Source organism: Canis lupus, chromosome 10, assembly GCF_003254725.2.
Source record: "Canis lupus dingo isolate Sandy chromosome 10, ASM325472v2, whole genome shotgun sequence".
NCBI classification, from domain to species: Eukaryota; Metazoa; Chordata; class Mammalia; order Carnivora; family Canidae; genus Canis; species Canis lupus.
In genome coordinates, this window is record NC_064252.1 from 56,050,083 (window position 1) to 56,068,388 (window position 18,306).

The window sequence follows — 18,306 nt, forward strand, 5'->3', positions numbered from 1 at the left end:
GCAAAGGGAGAGAGAGAAGCAGATTCCCTGATGAGCAGAGAGCCCAATGCAGGGCTTGATCCCAGAACCCTGGGACCATGACCTGAGCTAAAGGCAGACACTTAACCTAAGATTAAGCCACCCAGGTGCCTCCGCTCCCCTGTTCCTTCCTAGTACCACCAGTAATCTAGGATAGCAACTGAGTGGGCTTCCTCCCACATTTGTCTCCATATTCACCCCCCTCCTCCACACACACACACATACACGCTTGGAGGCACATACAATTTTGGCTTGTGATCAGTATTTGCTTTTTAAAAATGGGATCATAGTATATACACTTCTTTGCATCTCACTTTATGATTCAAAAATATATCCAGGAAACAAATGATCCAATTAGAAAATGAGCAGAAGACATGAATAGACATCTCTCCAAAGAAGACATCTGGATGTACAACAGACACATTAAAAGATGCTCAACATCACTCATCATCAGGGAAATACAAATCAAAACCACACTGAGATATCACCTCATACCTGTTAGAATGGCTAACATAAAAAAACACAAGAAATAACTGTTGGCGAGTATGTGGAGAAAAAGAACCATTGTGCATTGTGGGAATGCTAACTGGTGCAGCCACTGTGGAAGAGATTCCTCAAAAAATTAAAAACAGAACTATCATATGATCCAGTAATTCCACTACTGGATATTTACCCAAAGAAAATAAGAACACTAACTCAAAGAGATATGTGCACCCCTATGTTTATTGCAGCATTATTTACAAATAGCCCAAGTGTCCATCCATAGATGAATGGATAAAGAGAATGTTTTATATATAATATATAAATATATATAAAATGGAATATTACTCAGTCGTAAAAAAGGATGAAATCTTGCCATTTGCAACAGTATGGATGGACCAAGAGAGTGTAATGCTAAGTGAAATTAGAGAAAGGCAAATGCCATATGATTTCATTCGTGTGGAATTTAAGGAACAAAACAACCGAACAAAGAAAAAAGAGACAAACCAAAAACCAGACTCTTAACTGTAGAGAACAAACAGATAGTTACCAGAGGGGAGGTGGGCGGGGAGATGGCTAGAATATGTGAAGGGGATTAAGGGTACACTTACCATGATGAACACTAAGTGGTATATAGAGTTGCTGAATCACTATATTGTACACCTGAAACTAATATAACAACTCTGTATATTAATTATACTGAAATTAGAAAACAAAACAAAAATACATCCAGGAAAACCCATCCAAGTCAAATGGTAGAGCTTTAATTCATTCTTTTTAATAGCAGCTTAATATTTATTCCACAGTATTAATGTACCATTATTTATTATCTTATTGCTGATAATTCATTTTGTTTCTCTTTTTTTTTCTCTCTTTTTTTCTAGTAAGAGCAATGCCATAATGGATATTTTACTGATGATTTTATTTTTGGGAGATAGATTCCCAGAAGTATGGTTTGTTGGTTGACATGTCTGTGCACTATTAATTTAAAAAATATTTGTCAGACTGCTTTTCAAAACAGCTGTAAACAATTTACATTTTTTTTCCTCTTCATCTTGTGGGCATTTGGTATTATTGTCTCTAATTTTTCTTTTATCTGATTGGGTGTAGAGTGATGTATTATTTTTTCACTATAATTTGCATTTCTCTAATTACTGGTTGTTTAGAGCATCTTCATGCTTGTGGCTATGTGGATTTGTTCTCAGGAACTAATTCCCTTTCACATCCTCTCCCCATTTTTCTATGGAGCTGCTTGTCTCTTGCCAATTTTTAAGAGCTCTTTTTATATTGGTAATGATTACTAACTCATTATCTGTTATCTCTTTTGCAAGTATTTTCCCAAATCTATCCTTTGCCTAGTCATTAGTTTTGTTTATTTATGATAGCTTTTGCAACATAAATTGTTTTTAATTTTTATAAGCTCAAATATGGTTATCTTTTCTTTCTCGTTAAGAAACAGATTGTAAGTGTTGCTCTAACTTTTTGATGCTTTATTTACTATATTAAGCATTTATTCCATCTGGAAATTGTTTTTTATTTATAATATGGGATTGGGGTCTATTTTGTACCAGATGGATAGCCAGTTGTGCCAGCACTATTATTAAATAATCAATCCTTCCCCATCGAATTGAAAAACATTTTATCATGTATTGAAATATATAAACTGGATTTTATTTCTTGGTTCTCTGTTCTGGTCCCCTACTATATCTGTTTATCTATTCCTAGACTAATACTCCATATGGATTTAATTACAGCAGCTTTGTAGGGTATTTCCCTTTACTATTTTTTTCATGGATTTATTTGCTTTCTTGGACATTTATTTTCTCTCTAAACTTTAAGATTAAAAAAAAAACTTTAAGATACTCATCCGTTTAGTTGGAATTATGTCTGTTTTTAATTTTTATTATTTATTTAAAGATTTATTCATTTATTTATTTGAGAAAGAGAGCACACAGGTGTGTACTTGAGATCCAGCTGTGCTTTGGGCCCTCCACTCAGTGGGGAGTCTGCTTGAGATCCTCTCCCTCTCCCTTTGCCCCTTCTGTTCATGCTGTCTCTGTCTCTCTCTAAAATAAATAAATACTAAAAAAATAAAATAAAATTTTAAAAAACTCCAACAACTATTTTTTAGAACAGTTTTAGATTTTCAGAAAAATTGTAAATGAAGATATTACCAAGTTTCTATATAGTTCTCACCTACTTTCCCCTATTAACATTTCACATTGGTATGATACATATGTTACAATTAATGAAGCAATATCAGTGCATTAGGATTAACTAAAGTTTATAGTTTATTCAGATTTCTTCAGCTTTTACCTTATGTTCCTTTTCTCTTTCAGGAACCCATATTTTACTTGCTATTTAATTCCACACTTTTATGATATTAAGAGAATTGATATTAAATCTTCCTATCTAAAAATAGAGATGTCTTTTCATTTGCTCAGATTTTTAAATTTATCCTTCAATATGGTTCTAGGATTATCATCATATAGATTTTGTGCTTTCTTTGCTGACTTTATTCTTAAGTCTTTGTCTTAGTGTGGGCTGCTCTAACAAAGTCCTATAGACCAAGTGGTTTACAAACAACAGAGATTTATTTCTCATAGTTCTGGAGGCCGGAAGTCTGAGATTAGAGTGCCAGCATGGTCAGGTTCTGGTGAGAGCCCTTTGCTAGGTTGCAGACTACCAACTTCTCATTCTATCCTCATATGGCAGAAGGAAAGCTAGCTAGCTCTCTGGCCTCTTGTTACAAGGGCACTGATCCCATTCATGAGGGCTCAATGCTCATGATCCAACTACCTTCCAAACACCCCACATGCAAATACCATCACACTGAGGATAAGGCATCAGTATATGAATTGGGGGGGAGGTGGACACATTCATTCCATAACAATATTTTATCCTCTTTACATGATTGTGTATGGAATATTTTTCCCATTTCTATTTCTGTGTGCTTATGCTAGAATAGGGAAGCCTAATGACTTTTGTGTATTTATTAGCAAATGTTCTCATTAATTCTGCTAAGTTTTTTTTTGGGGGGGGGGTAAACTGTAGTTATTGGATTTTTAAGTACACAAATATATAATTAGCAAAAAATAATGTATCCTTTTTTCAGGTTTGTTTCATTTGGCAGACCCATCAAGACAATTTTGAATAATAGGAAAGTGGGGATCCCTGTCTGATTATTATATTTGAAATGGTTTTGTTTCACCAAGTAGACGAGTTTGCTGTTGATTTTCATTAACTATAGTTTATCACGTTGAATTTCACTCTTGCATTCCTTGAATTAAGCTCTGATTAAGCTCTGATTGCTTAACTGGATGAGCCACCGAGGTGCCCCTGGATTTTATATTTTAAAAGTTTCTTTTGTATCTGTAGTTATATATTTTTTGAAAATTCCTAATCTTATATAATTTTATTTTCTCCTCCGTTTTCCTTAATCAGGTTCAGAAGGAATTTATCTATTGGTATATTTTAAAAAACAGCTTTTAGATTTATTGACCACTTCTTTTTTTTTTCTGTTCATTAATTTAAACCTTCATCTTTCTGATTCCCTCTTTATTTCTTTGTTGCCCTTTCTCTAAGTCTTCAACATGAGTTGTAGTTTCCTTTGATTCTAGTCTTTTTAAGGTAATACTTCCTTTTTAGTATTTTCCTTCATTTGGACTGTTGGTGATGTGTTACTTCAGTTTTTGTTTCTGTCTGCACGTTTTTATTTTACCTTCACTCTTGAAAAATATCTTTGTTGCATACAGAATTCTAACATGGCAGTTATTTTTTTCAGTACCCTGTGGATACCATTACAGTGCCTAGCATCCATTGTTTTGTTGTGAAATTGGCTGCCAGTTTTACACTTTGCTTCTTTAAAGTAATTTCACCATATTTAAAATGGCAACAGTAGTAAAATTGCCGGTTTTTACAGTTTGTGATAATAAATATAACATTAAGCCTGTCAGTTGGTTTAGGTGATTTTTTCCAGTAATACTTAGTTCTCTGGGTACATAATGCGGAGGAGGCATGAAGTGGAAGTTCATCCAGGGCTGGTTGTTGCCATCTACAAGGAGCAGAAGTGAGAGAGCAGGGCTTGAGGGCATTTACAAAAGTGCACATAGAATGGTGAATCTGGGAATCTAGTTTGGACAAAATGAGAAACGAGCTGGTAGGAAATTGATGGACAGTGAGGAATGGTTGTCTTATTCAATTGTGGGTCTAAGGAATTGTGACAGCTTTTAGGAGCATTGTTGTGTTGCACAATGGAGTCTGGGAATCAGCAGAATCAGTGCAGAAAGGAAGGGATGGAGTGGGAATGTGAGACATCTCTGATATTTCCTGCCCCACTGTGAGTGAAGCGCGAGTGTAGATGGTCTCTTTCACTGACTTTTTCTGTGCCCAATGGTTCTTTAACTGGACTTCATCTGGGTATTGCTAAGTGGAATTTTCTCCAGCTGTCTGAAAAATTAATGAAATCTTGCACGTTTTGGTGTTTGGTGTCATGATTTTTCTTTCTTTACTGCTTCTTATTATGGGATTTTCAAACATATCCGTGAATAGAGAGAATGAGACAACGAACCCTATGTGTCTGCCCAGTTTCAGTAACCAAAGCTTGCATTCTTATTCCACACAGTCCTCCACCCTTTCTTTTGCGTTTCTCATTGTTAGAGTATTTAAAGCCAATTTCCTGCATCATATTAGGCACCTGTAAGCAAGGTTGAACAATGTGAAACTGCCAGTGTTCTCAAAACTGCACAAGATGGCAGTTTCACATTGTTCAGTCTACAAGTTTTACTATTTTTCTCTAACAGAAACTCTATATACTATCTGTATATTTTTCTAAACCCACAACAATCTATCTCCAAATGTCAAAGTGCATCCTGTCACCTGTCTGTTGCACCTTCCCTGAGGCTTGTCTTCTTCCCAGGGTAGGCCTACTGGACAGCTGTCATTCTCATCCTGATGCTCCCCTCTGTCCCTTTCCTGTGGAGTGGGTTCCTGCTTTCTCAATCATATTTTTCATCATCTTTGATGTATTCCTTTTATTTTATTATTTTATTAATTAATTAATTAATTAATTAATTTATTTTTTATTTATGAGAGAGCCAGAGACATAGGCAGAGGGAGAAGATGTGGGACTTGATCTCAGGACCCTAGGTTCACAACCTGAGTTGAGGCGGATGCTCAACCACTGAGCCACCCACGTGCCCTCCTTTGTTTTGTTGAAGCATAATTCTCCCTAAGCTTCCCTAGGAAAGATATGTGAGATAAAGAGTTTGTATCCTTGTCTGCCTTCATTTGTCATCATACTTGATTGACTGACCAACTGGGGGGGCTCAGTTGGTCAAGAGCTGACTCTGGATTTCCATTCAGGTCATGATCTCAGGATTGTGAGATCAAGCCCCGCTCTGGGCTCCACGCTCAGTGGGTAGTCTGCTTGAGATTCTTCCTTTCTCCACCCCTCCCTCAGCTCTTTCTCTCTCTCAAATAAGATAAATAAATCAACCTTTAAAAAAGATTCTCTGCACCCAAATCCTCTCCCACTCAGAATTTTAAAGGCATAGCTCCATGACTTTTTGTGCTGCTGTCAAGAGAATTGATGTCATTCTCATACAAAGGAGTGGAAATTATATGTTTATTCCTCTCAGGAAGCTTTTTAGATATGCATTGTATCCCTCTTTTTCTGTGTTTCATGATCATCTGCCCTGGTGCTTGTTTTGATTTCACTTTCAATGCTGGCCTCTTGGAGAAGGAGAATTACCTGTCTCCAACAATTTCTTTCCCATTCTCCTCTTGGTTCTCCCCTGTTGAAACTTCCATGCGGGCCTGATTTTAATTTATTTTCTCACCGAGTTTCCAAACCTTTTTCTCTGGAAATTGTCTCACTTTTATCTTCCAGCTTTCTGATTAATTTAGTTTCTGCTGCGATATTTTGTTTCTGCTTCATAGCACCCTGTTCCTGTTTTCTTTGACTCTCCCTGAGGGTCTCCTGTGTGTGTGTGTGTGTTTTGTTATCTTCTGCTTTTTGCATTTTCTCCTTCCTCCAAGTTCCTTTCTTTTTTCTTTCACCTTGCCTTGCCTTTCCTTGCTTTTTGTTTGCTTGTTTTGCTTCTCTGTTTATTATATTTTCCTTACAATCATGTTTTCAGTAACTTCCTCAGTAATATGGATAGACAGCCAAGAATCAACATATTTTTAAGGAAATTTTCCAACTTGTAATTTTAAACTGTTGGCTGGAGGAATGGTGGAGACTTGGGAAGAGTTGGCCTTTTTGCTGGCAAACCTCCAGAATGTTAAATCTGTAAGTCTTGTCTTTTCTTCTTCCTGGTGCCTCCAGATCCCGAGTCTTCTGTGAAGTTGGGAGGTAAGCTGACTTGCTGCTCCTTGTTTTTGGTTCTGCAGGCACTTAGACTGAAGCCTTTTGTTTTTTGTGTACCTACCCTACCTCTGCTTTCCTTCTAATTTATTGAAATCTCTTGCTCAGGTTATAGTTCTCTATCACCTGGAACTATTTTCAGCTGCAAGTTGATAGAGAACCAGACTTAGAATGGATAAAAATGAACAGGGGCTCATTTTTCTCAGTAACAAGAAGTCTGAGGTAGATGGTAACTGGCCTTGGTTCAATAACTCAGTGGTATCAGGGTCAATGTCTCTGTGATTCTCTCAGCCTTCCTTCGTGGTCAAAAAAAGGGAAAGTGCAGCTGCATAGAATATCCATAATTAAGGCTTAAAGACGGCAAGAAGGGATAATGGTTGTGTTGCTTTTCCCGAACTTGCCCAAACAGACATCTGCAAGTGTTTTATTGGCTCGCATATGGTTATATAAATACTGCTTGCTACAAAAAAAGACTGGGAAATTGGTTTGGCATATCGATTCTTTGAACAAAATTGGTGTTCTCTTGGCGAGGAAGAAGGGGAGGGTAACGGGCAGTGGTAGTTAGGCAATAAACGTTGTCTGCTACATTTTTTGTCTTTTGATGCTATCATTTTAATGGGGGTGTCAGATAGAAGGAGATAAATGTGCCATGTTTAATTGCACTGTGAAGATTAAGTGAGAAAATCCACATAAAGCACTTAGCACAGAGCCTGGCACAGAGTAAGTAATAAATAAGCATTTGCTATCATTATGTGACCCATGGTGCTCCATCTCAGCACATGTTGCTTTAGTGGCAGTTGGACTGGCCAGGTGGAAATGCCACTAGGCTCTTGGATATATGGGTCATCCCTGCAGAGAAACTGGGCTAGAGAAATAAATTTGGTTGTCATCACTATGTGGATAGTGTTTGAAGTTATGTTCATGGATGGAATTATCCAGGGAGAGCTTTTGTGATGACAAGCAAGCAGGAAGCATACATCAGAGAATGTAAATCAAGCTTAAGCAAGATTATGAATTGGGATGTCATTACAAATAAACATATTTAGATTGTGGAGAGTGAATTTATTCCTCTAGCGTCTACTTTGTGCAATATATTGTTTAACGTACTGAATTATCAAAAAATTAAATCACAGTTAAGAGAAGTTACAGAAATAGGTGGTAAGGTCAGACTCAATGTGGTATATTTATAGTTGAAGAAATATTGCCTTATTTTCTTCTAGTTATTAAAAACTTTATTATTTACTTATTTGAGAATGCTGTGGCATCAGAAAATCAGAATTAAATTGTTTTTAAAAACATGAGTGTGATTTTCTTCCTGAGTTATTGAAATGTGGAATTTAACAGGGACAATCATTTCGAGGTGGCCTGGCTATGACTGTAGAGCAACTCTGCTCTGTTCTTGCAAAGGAGCCAGCAGCATCCCAAGACTCGCTGCAGATGTGTGTGCTTCTTTTCCCTTCTGTGTTTCATTTTCTCAGAAGGAATGACTGATGGCTTTCTTTTGCAAATTGCACTATATGATCCCAATTGTGGTGGTAAGTTCTGCCAACATTTTTGGATGCGTAGAAACCATTCGAGTCTATTGTTTTAGTAAACCTAATTTTTTTCCTCCCAAAATTCAACAAAAGTATTTTCTATTTCTTGGTAATCATTTACAATTAATGTATAAAGTTAGGATTCTGGGCATAAACTTTTGACTAAATCTATACAAAATATATTTTTCTTAAAAACTAAATGGTAGTTCTGTAAAAAACAAAACAAAAAAAAACAAACCAAACTCTCAAAACACAAACAACTAAAAGCATTTGCATTTGGAGTCATTGAGCCAAATTCTAAAATTAAAATTACATCTTGATTGCTACATATTTTTAAAAACCATATGTCATGTATCTGTACTTTCTGTACTTGAAAGCATCACTGATGGGCTGGGTATGTGCTCAAGAGAGTGATCAAAGAATACGTGGTCTGGAGAACTATGTCACAATACAGGGAATGCTTGAAGGCACTGAGGATACTTTAGAGTGGAGAAAAGAATACTTTGAGGGAATCATGACAGTTTACGTCAAATATTTGAGGGGTTAACACCCGGAAAAAGATGAATGTTCTCTGTTGTTCCAGAAGGTGATAATTTTGACTATAACCATGGGTGAATTAGTTTATTGCAGTTCACCTTGACTAAGAATTTTCCCATAAAGGCATCTAATACTTCTAATGGAATTTTATCAGTAACTGGGAATGGTATACAGTAGGGATTGACATACTAGATAGCCTTTGGGCCAGATTTGGCCTATTGCTTATTTTGTAAATAAAGGTTAATTGGAGCACAGCCTGCCCATTCATTCATGTTTTGTCTGCTGTTGATTTTGTGTTACCTTGGCAGAGTTAGCAATTTAAACAGACCTAATGACCACAAAGCCTCAAATATTTGCTATCTGTCCCTTTAGAGAGTTTGCCAACTTGTGCTGTAGATGTCAGACAAGTTAAGGGTGTTGTAGAAGATCTAATTCATTGGATGCTAAGTTAGCGTAGGTGACCTCATAGGTCCTGTACAACTGATTCTGTGGTTTTATACAGAGTTGATAATATACATATACTTAAAATTTGTTCATAGTTTAAGAGAAGTAAATAGATGTATTCACCAATTCAGTTGTGTATATCTCTTCCATAGATATTTAGCATGTGTGTGAAATGTGAATTTTAATAGCATTCTGCTTTGACTATGAAATGCCATTGTTTTGAATTTCTAGTTGTTACAGTGGTGGATTGGAATGAGGCAATGGCTTTTGTAAACAATTAGGTAGTGTCTAATTCAAAGTTATTCAAAATTTTTGAAAATAACTTTTCTCTGGCAGACCATTAGTGACATGGATTTCTATGGAACCAGAATTGCTAGCTTTTCCTAACTTTCCATCTGAGAATGGTAAAGCACTTAGCTAACATTTTTATGCCTTATTCATCAATGTTTCTTACACAAATAGATGGGATTATTAAGAAAGTTGCTTTGAATGTTCTGTATGAGTGTGGGTGTAGGTATGTTTTCCATTGCATGTCCTACTGAAATACAGAAGACATGGACATTTTTCAGGACAAAAATTCATTGAGGAGCTGTAATTTTGGAAAAAAATTTTGGTGTGACCTGATTGATATAAATCATTCCAATGGGGAATTAGAAACATAAAAAATATCTATAGTGGAAGTGGAGTTCTTGCATCAGGTTTTAGACCTCGAATACTAAGTCGTTTATTTTCCTTTGGAATATAACATCTTTATTAAAAACTTCTTAAGTTCATGGTTTTTGCTTGCAAGTTTACATTTTAGATATGTGAATTTAGTAAGATAATAATATTTAAGAAATGTGTAATGGCAGCACTAATTTTAAAAATATTAGGTTTTATTTTTAAGAGGAATTTTAGGTGTACAGGGTGGCTCAGCGGTTTGGCGCCTGCCTTTGGCCCAGGGCGCGATCCTGGAGTCCCGGGATCAAGTCCCGCGTCAGACTCCTGGCATGGAGCCTGCTTCTCCCTCTGCCTGTGTCTCTGCCTCTCTCTCTCTCTCTCTTTGTGTCTATCATAAATAAATAAATAAATCCTTAAAAAAAAATAAAAAAAAGAAAATAGAGTTCGACACATCCCCCCTCACATCTGCTCCCACCCTAACCCCTTCCCATTTCCTTTATATTATGAACATGGTACATTAGTGTAGCACATTTGTTACAGTTTTTGAGCCAGTCTCAATACACTATTATTAGTTTATATTGGAGTTCCATTTTTGTGTTGTATATCTTGTGGGTTTTGACAAATGTATAATGACACATATCCACTATAGTATCATACAGAATAGTTCTGATGCCCTAGGAATCCCATGTTCCGCCTGTTTATACTTCTGTCCCTCTCCCTTAATCCCTGCCAACCAGTCATGTTTTTATTCTTTCCATAGTTTTACTTTTTCCATAATATCTTATAACTGGAATCCTGTAGTATTCAGGCTTTTCAGATGGGCTTCTTTCACTTAGAAATATGCCTTTAAATTCTTCCATGTTTTTTCATGGATTGATAGTTCCTCCCTTCCTACTTTTGCAGGGGGTGTGTGTGTGTGTTTGTGTTGTTTTGAATTTTTTTTCAAAAAATAGATTTTGGTTAGATGGTACTTGTGTACATTGAATTTTAAAAGTTATAGAAACATGGACTTTTTTAAACGTTTTTTAATTTTTTAATTTTTATTTTATTTTTAAGATTTTATTTATTTATTCATGAGAGACACAGAGAGAGAGAGAGAGGCAGAGACTCAGGCAGAGGGAGAAGCAGGCTCCAGGCAGGGAGCCCAATGCGGGACTTGATCCTGGAATCCTGGGATCATGCCCTGAACTAAAGACCCTCAACTGCTGAGCCACCCAGGCATTCCCAAACTTTGCTTTTTTAGAGCAGTTTTAGGTTTACAATAAAATTGAGAAGAAGGCATAATGATATCCTGGGTACGCCTTCCCCCATACATGCAGAGCTTCCCTCATTATCTGTATCACTCACTAGAATGGCACCACCCCCCCTTTTATTAACCAAGGGTGACCCTGCACTGACACATTGTAACCACACAAGATCCACAGTTTGCCTTAGGGTTCACTCTTGGTGTTGTACATTTTATGGTTTGGCTCATTTCTTTTTATTGCTAAATAGTATTCCACTATATGGATGTACCACAGTAAGTTTATCCATTCAGTTATTGAAAGACATCTTGATTGCTTCCATGTTCTGGCAGTTATTACATTAATTACTTTTGAAAATATAAATAAAGTAAAAAATATACTTAAGTATTTATTGTTATATATATTAAAGTTAGCTTGTATATGAAAATGTGAGCATAAAATATTTTTAAAAAGATCTCAATTTTTCAGCAGCTTGAAACCTAATTCAGTCTACCCACTACAAGATAAATGTGTTGCTTTTGTTTTTAATTTGCAGAAAGTTTACATGGTTGTTGCAAAAATTCAAATGATATAGAATTATATGGGCTAAAAGATGTAGGCCTTGCATGTCTTTCTAAGATCATAGTCTTACACATTTTTTCTTATGTGTGTATGTTAAAAATACATATGGTATAATCCTGTTATAAAAAAACGTACAACTATATATGCCTATGTGGTTACATTTATCTCTTTATCATTTACAAAAATGGGATCATGCTATACCTATTGTTCTGCAACTTTTATACATTTCACAGTACTGTGTATTGTGGATATTTAAAAAAAAAAACTATAGTTGACATGCAGAGTGTTACATTAGTTTCAGGTATACATCATAGTGATTTGACAAGTCTATACCTTATGCTGTGCTCACCACAAGCGGGGCTACCATCTGTCACCATACAACACTGTTTAAATACCATGAATATCTTTTCATGGTAGTGAATGTTCTTTTAAATCACTGCAGAGTATTCCACTGTATGGATGAATCATAATTTAATCATTCATCTATTACTGGACATTCATACTCTTGTAATTTTTCGCTATTACGAATCTTATTGCAGGGAGCATCCATATTTACATATATATATATTTATTTTTCATTTATTCTATAATTATTTATTTGGCCTGTTATGTGTGCCAGGCAGTTCCAGGTAGGGATTCAGCAGTGAGCCAGAGATGATGTTCAATTTCTTGTGTGGGGAGACCCACAATAAACAATAAACGAGATATTTTCAGATAGTAAATATTTTCAGATAGTAAAAAAGATGCTGTGAAGGGAGTAGTGGTGGTTTTCCTACTTCAAATGTGGTGGCCGGGGAGGAAGTTTGCATGGAGCTGACATCTGAGCTGAGAGCTGCATGGCGTAGAGGAGGAGATGAGGCTGCCAGTGCATTGAGTCTGGGAGTGTGGCAGGGGCAGGAACAAGCAGCTGTGCACAAGGCAAGGTAGCGGGAGCATCTGCCTGGTACAGGCAATAAGGTGCATGCGTGTAGGAAACCTGAAAATGAGAAAACTAGCTAACATCAGCTTTTTATTACCACCCTATGCCAGCAATTTTAACCAATAACATGGTTCTCCGCCCCCGCCCCACCACAACACTGACATTGTGTGCTTATCCCTATATCTCTATAGTTTTGAAGTATTGAATCCTAGAAATGAGTCAAATGAAAGCTGTGTGCATTTTAAATGTAAATCGGTGGTTCACTTTTAATTATAAACATTATTAAGTATTCAGAGAAATACTGAATATAAAAATAGGGGCTCATGAATGAGGAAGTTTTGTTCTATGTATTTTTGTAAGTAAACAGTTGTATAGGCTTAGGTAATGTGAGTCAAGACTATTACAAAAATTAAGAAGTGAAAATTAAGAAATGAAATAAAGTCATCCATAAACTTGCCATTTAAAAATAAATACAAACAGGGGCGCCTGGGTGGCTCAGTGGGTTAAGCGTCTGCCTTCAGTGCGGGTCATGATCCCTGGGGTCAGGCTCTCTGCTCAGCAGAATCTACTTCTCCCTCTGCTTCTGCCTTCCCCCCACTCTTTCTCTCTTTCTCTCTCATCTCAATAAAACCTTTAAAAAATTAATACAAACAAATAAATACGGATACTATTTTGATTCATAATGGAACTATTTCTATTTCTGTTTCTCTTTTGCTGGGGTATTAAAGTCAAGATCTTAATGATTTTAGAAGATACCCCAAATTAGGAAATTATAAAGCTGTTAGGCTTAGCAGAGTTTACCTAATATTTTAACCCTGTTAAGGTCCTATTGGAACAGGCATCTCAGCCAATCATGTGAAGAAGGCATACCTGCGTGGGTGGGAGGCCTCCAAAATAGTCATCAGTCAAGTCTCTTATTGGGTAATGTCTTCTGGGATAATTTTTAATAGTTAAAATAGTCTATCGTGATAATTTTTTATCCAGCAGATATGTAGTATACATGCCCCTCTGCTAGGCGCTGAGGGCACAAAGATGATTAAAGGTATCGTGACAAGTCTGGTCTGACTGGGGGAAAAGAGGTGAACAAGTGGATTCAGCACAAGGTGGGGCCTGGGAATGGGTGCAGGGTGTGGGGGTAGTGCACAGTGCAAGGGTGCCCTTCCTGCCCTGGGGAGCAGTCCAGGCCATGCCTCTCTTCTGGCCTCTTGTGCCACTGTTTTTCTCATTGGCTTTTAGTCCCTCCACCACAACATGCTCTTCTACCCTTAGGACTTTTGCAGAAGCTGCTCTCTCTGCCTGGAATTTTGATCTCCAAGCCTCTCTGATTATTCCCCACCCAGCCTGTTAGGTTTAACAGCCCATGCTCTGCTTCTTCATGACACTTACTACAGCTGTTAGGAAGAATTACTTGCTTAATATCCCCCACCTCCACCCCCAGAGAACGCTTGCAGCTGTAAGTAACAGGAAGCCTGATAAACAAGTGACTCGAACTAACAGGGGTTGGGTCTTCGCAGGAAGGAGGCTGGAGGTCAGGGGACGTGGGAGGTGGTTGTCTTATCCATGTCAGGTCTGTGGTGTGCAGGATTCACTGGCTCTTTTCCCTCCTGGTTGTAAAATGACCACCTCAGCTTCTAGCCTTACTCACATCCAAGGCTGAAGGAAGGCATGGCCCTGGGTCTGTCCTTTTTTTGCCTCGGAAGCAGACTTTTCGAGAAGCCTGCAGCACACTTTCATGTGTGTGCCTTTGCCATCTGTAGCTGCGATCAGTTCTTCCAGCAACTGATATGGAAGGTGTTTTGTGTTCTTTTATGAGCTGGTCAATCTGGTGCAGCCACAATAGGAGACAGAGACGCGGAAGGAAAAAAGTTTATTATACTTAGAACTCCTAGAGACAGAGGGTATGGCCTGCCATGCAGGGCCACAGGGGAATCAGGGATCCCCAGGGTGGTCAGGAGGGAGCAAAGGGAAGGTTAGGCCAGAGCCCATGTTAGGGTTTCCGAGGGAAAGGCAAGAGAGGGCACGGTGGACAGTTTAGGATTGCATGGTTTGAGGCATTCCAGAGGGCTTTGGGTTTTGGTTGCCTGGTACCTGGCCCTGGGATGTTTAGGGAGAGGAATATTGCCTCCTGGGATGCAGGGTGTGATAGAGGAGGTGTGAGGCTCTGGATTGCTTAGTTTGCATATTAAAGGTGTATTTGGTGCTGAACTCTGCTATCTCTAAGAATCTAGTCCCCAGGAGAGGCAGGTTCCATGGGTCCCCCCTCTAGCCCCACTACACTGGCTAGAAGGTTTTTTAAGATGTCAAAACATAATATACAGAAAGTAAAAGAAATAATACGATGAGAGAATAGGGATAATTAAGACGTGTTGGGTTCACTGTTCATGTCCATCCCACCCACCGAGACTCGTCACAAGAAGGGATTGTGTGTCCTGTCCTTCCTTGAACTCCCAATGCTGAGCACAGTACCTGACACACCGACTGGTGACACGTATGTTAGGAAAAGGAGGTAGAATAAGTATGTCCCAGGGAATATTCAGTACAAAGGCATTGAGCTGAAAGAGCCTCCTTTGTGTCTTTGGGGACAAGTGACGGGAGCAAGGCAGGTGACAAGGACAGTCGGAAATTGAGGCTAGAAAAGTAGAGTGGGGTCAAACCGTGAAGAGCCTCGAATGTCACGGTAATTCATCCGTTCCCTGTATTAGCACTGGGGAGTCACAGAAGAGTCTCAGGCAAGACAGTGGCAGTAGGATTTATGGGTTAGGAGATTGTGTTGGTGGTGAGGTGTAGGAACTGGGGGCAGAGCGATTGGAGTCAGGGGTGCTGATCAAGTTTGTTAGGGTAGAGTCAGAATAATTTGGGGGAATTTGGAGAGCATCATTTTGAAGTCCTCTGCTAAAATAGTAATCCTCCAATTATGACCCTGGACCTGTAGCATCAGCAGGACGTGGCAGCTTGTTAGAAATGGAAATTCGTGGGACGCCTGGGTGGCTCTGTGGTTGAGCATCATCCATAGGCCCAGGGCGTGATCCTGGGTCCCAGGATTGAGTCCCACATCAGGCTCCCTACAGGGAGCCTGCTTCTCCCTCTGCCTGTGTCTCTGCCTCTCTGTGTCTCTCATGAATAAATAAATAAAATCTTAAAAAAAAAAAAAAGAAATGGAACTTCACGGGCTCCTACTGAATCAGAATCCCTGCGGTGGGTTTAACAGTCTGTTGTGACAAGCCCTTCAGGGGACTCTGAAGCACTAAAGCTTGAGAACTGCTACCTAGAGCAGTAGATATTTGAGGTGAAGAGCTTAGTCATCTGGTCTTATGCAACCAACTTGTATGTAGAAGCACCTGTGCAGCTTTAATATATATATTTTTTATGTCAGGTTGGGCCCTAGGTCAGGGCCTCACATCAGATCAATTAAATAAAAATCTCTGGGGTGGGAACCAGACACCAATTTATCTCTGTTCCTCCCAGAGAATTCCAGTGTGCAGCCAGGGCTGAGAACTACCCATCTTGTGTAGCCTTTAATGATGAGAAAACTCAGGACTTCCAGACCTTGCTCAAGGTCATACAGCAAGTTCAAGTAAGAGTGATTCTTTCTTTTCTTTTCTTTCTTTTCTTTCTTTCTTTCCTTCCTTCCTTCCTTCCCTCCCTCCCTCCCTCCCTCCCTCCCTCCCTCCCTCCCTCCCTCCTTCCTTCCTTCCTTCCTTCCTTCCTTCCTTCCTTCCTTCCTTCCTTCCTTCCTTTCTTCCTTTCTTTTCCTTCTTCCCTCCCTCTCTCTTGATTTTTCTTTCTTTTTGAAAGAGAGCATGTGTGTGCAAGGGTGGGAGGGGCAAAAGGAGAAAGAGAGACTCTTCAGTAGGCTCCACACACACTGCAGAGCCCAACTGGAGGCTGGATCTCACAATCCTGAGATCATGACCTGAGCCGAAATTAAGAGATAGATGCTTAATCAACTGAGCTGCTCAGGTGCTGTAAGAGTTCATTTTTTAAGCTGTCTTCTCTGTGCTGTAGTGAACACTATCCCCACTTTTTATTGTTTTAAAAGATTTTATTTGTTAGTGAGAGAGCAAGCAAGGGAGCTGCAGAGGGAGAGGGTGAAGCAGGCACCCCACTGAGCAGGGAGCTCAGTGCAGGGCTAGAACCCAGGACCCCCATCATGACCTGAGCCGAAGCCAGATGCTTAACTGGCTGAGTCACTCAGGTGTCCCATTCTCACTTTTTAATAAATTGCTTTTACAGACTGGTTTTTAAATCATTCACAATGACAAAACTGACAAATTATTAGAGGGGAAAAATAGGTTACAGGCAGGATTATAAACCTTTACTTTCTCCTTTTAGTTAACATTACTTCACACTTGAGAAAGTTACCCTTTTTGTAAAAATATTTTTTCAATGTTAATGAAAACTAGCGTATAGATAACATACAGGTAAATAGTGCTTTGTCATTTGTGTGTTTAAGTAATGAGAACCTGTTTTCAAACTCTAGGTGGAGCTCTTTGGTTTATATGTTCATTATTCTATTTATAATTTTGAGAGTCTGTTTAAAAAAATTATTTGGGATTCTTGTTAAAAAGACATTTAAAAATTTATAAGTATTTTTAACATTTCTAATTCTCCTTTTCTTGTTTTAGAGCCATATTGATAAAAACTTCTATTTTTGTTTCATTGCTTGATGAAAGAATCCAAATCCAGGCCTCAAAAGAGTCCTTTTCAAATCCATCTTAAATCCGTACTGTTATCTCCTGATGTTTAATGAATAGGATGTTTCCTATGGTTTTTGTTTCTGATAAGTCTCAGTGTTGAATTTACATAAGATGGGATGCCTTTTGTTGGTGGAGAAAGACTTTGTGGAGAACGCAGTTGTTGCTATAGTAATTTCTTCAGCTGTTTTTACCCCATTGTGTACAAAGGAGTATTAACAGCTACCTTCCTGTAGCAAAAATGAGCTATTTTCCTGCCACTTCTTTTTCTCTTCCTTGTTTACTAGCTCAGTATTCTCCCTTCTACTGAGAGTGCACTTGAAGCAAAATTCCCAGAATAGGCAGCATGTTATTTTTGGATGGCATAACTCAGTGGTTGTGGTTCCTGGACCAGCAGAATCACCACTGCTAACACCTGGAGGTTTGTCAGAAATGCCTATTCTGGGATCCCAACCCAGACCTACTGAACCAGAAACCCTGGGGTAGGGTCTAGCAATCGGTGTTGAGCCTCTGGTTTAAGCTGTTTTGAAAGGAGGTAAATCTCCTATTCGTTGATGCCTACATCCAAAAACTCCTGTGCAGTCAGTCAGCTGTGCTCATTTAGGTTCTCAGGTGCTTTTGAAATTACGTAGGGATTTTGTTTAAAGGCAGAAGTCTTGATTAAGTTTGAGGTGGAGCCTCTTACTCTGCATTTCTAACAAGCTCACAACTGATGTGCGTTTTTCTTGCCCATGCATTAAATTTTGAGTAGGGAGGCTATTGACTAGGATATTGAATAGGCTCATGCCCATATAAGACGGTCATCTATGATCTAGTAAAATATTCTTTTGATTGAGTATGCCTAAAG

The 18,306-nt window shown here is 38.4% G+C and overlaps 1 protein-coding gene across 16 annotated transcripts in view; it reads left to right on the forward strand.

Moving 5' to 3' along the window:
* ACYP2 (acylphosphatase 2) overlaps positions 1-18,306 on the forward strand; it is a 247,932-nt gene that overhangs the window by 119,454 nt on the left and 110,172 nt on the right. Inside the window, exon 4 of one of the 16 annotated variants that reach the window (XM_049115506.1) lies at positions 16,231-16,339. The exons of 14 other annotated variants lie outside the window; for them this stretch is intronic. In XM_049115506.1, coding sequence (XP_048971463.1) covers positions 16,231-16,339 — 109 coding nt within the window. Of the gene's footprint in view, positions 1-6,826; positions 6,854-16,230; positions 16,340-18,306 lie in introns of all 16 variants that reach the window. One more of the 16 variants, XM_025467124.3, reaches the window with a different exon arrangement.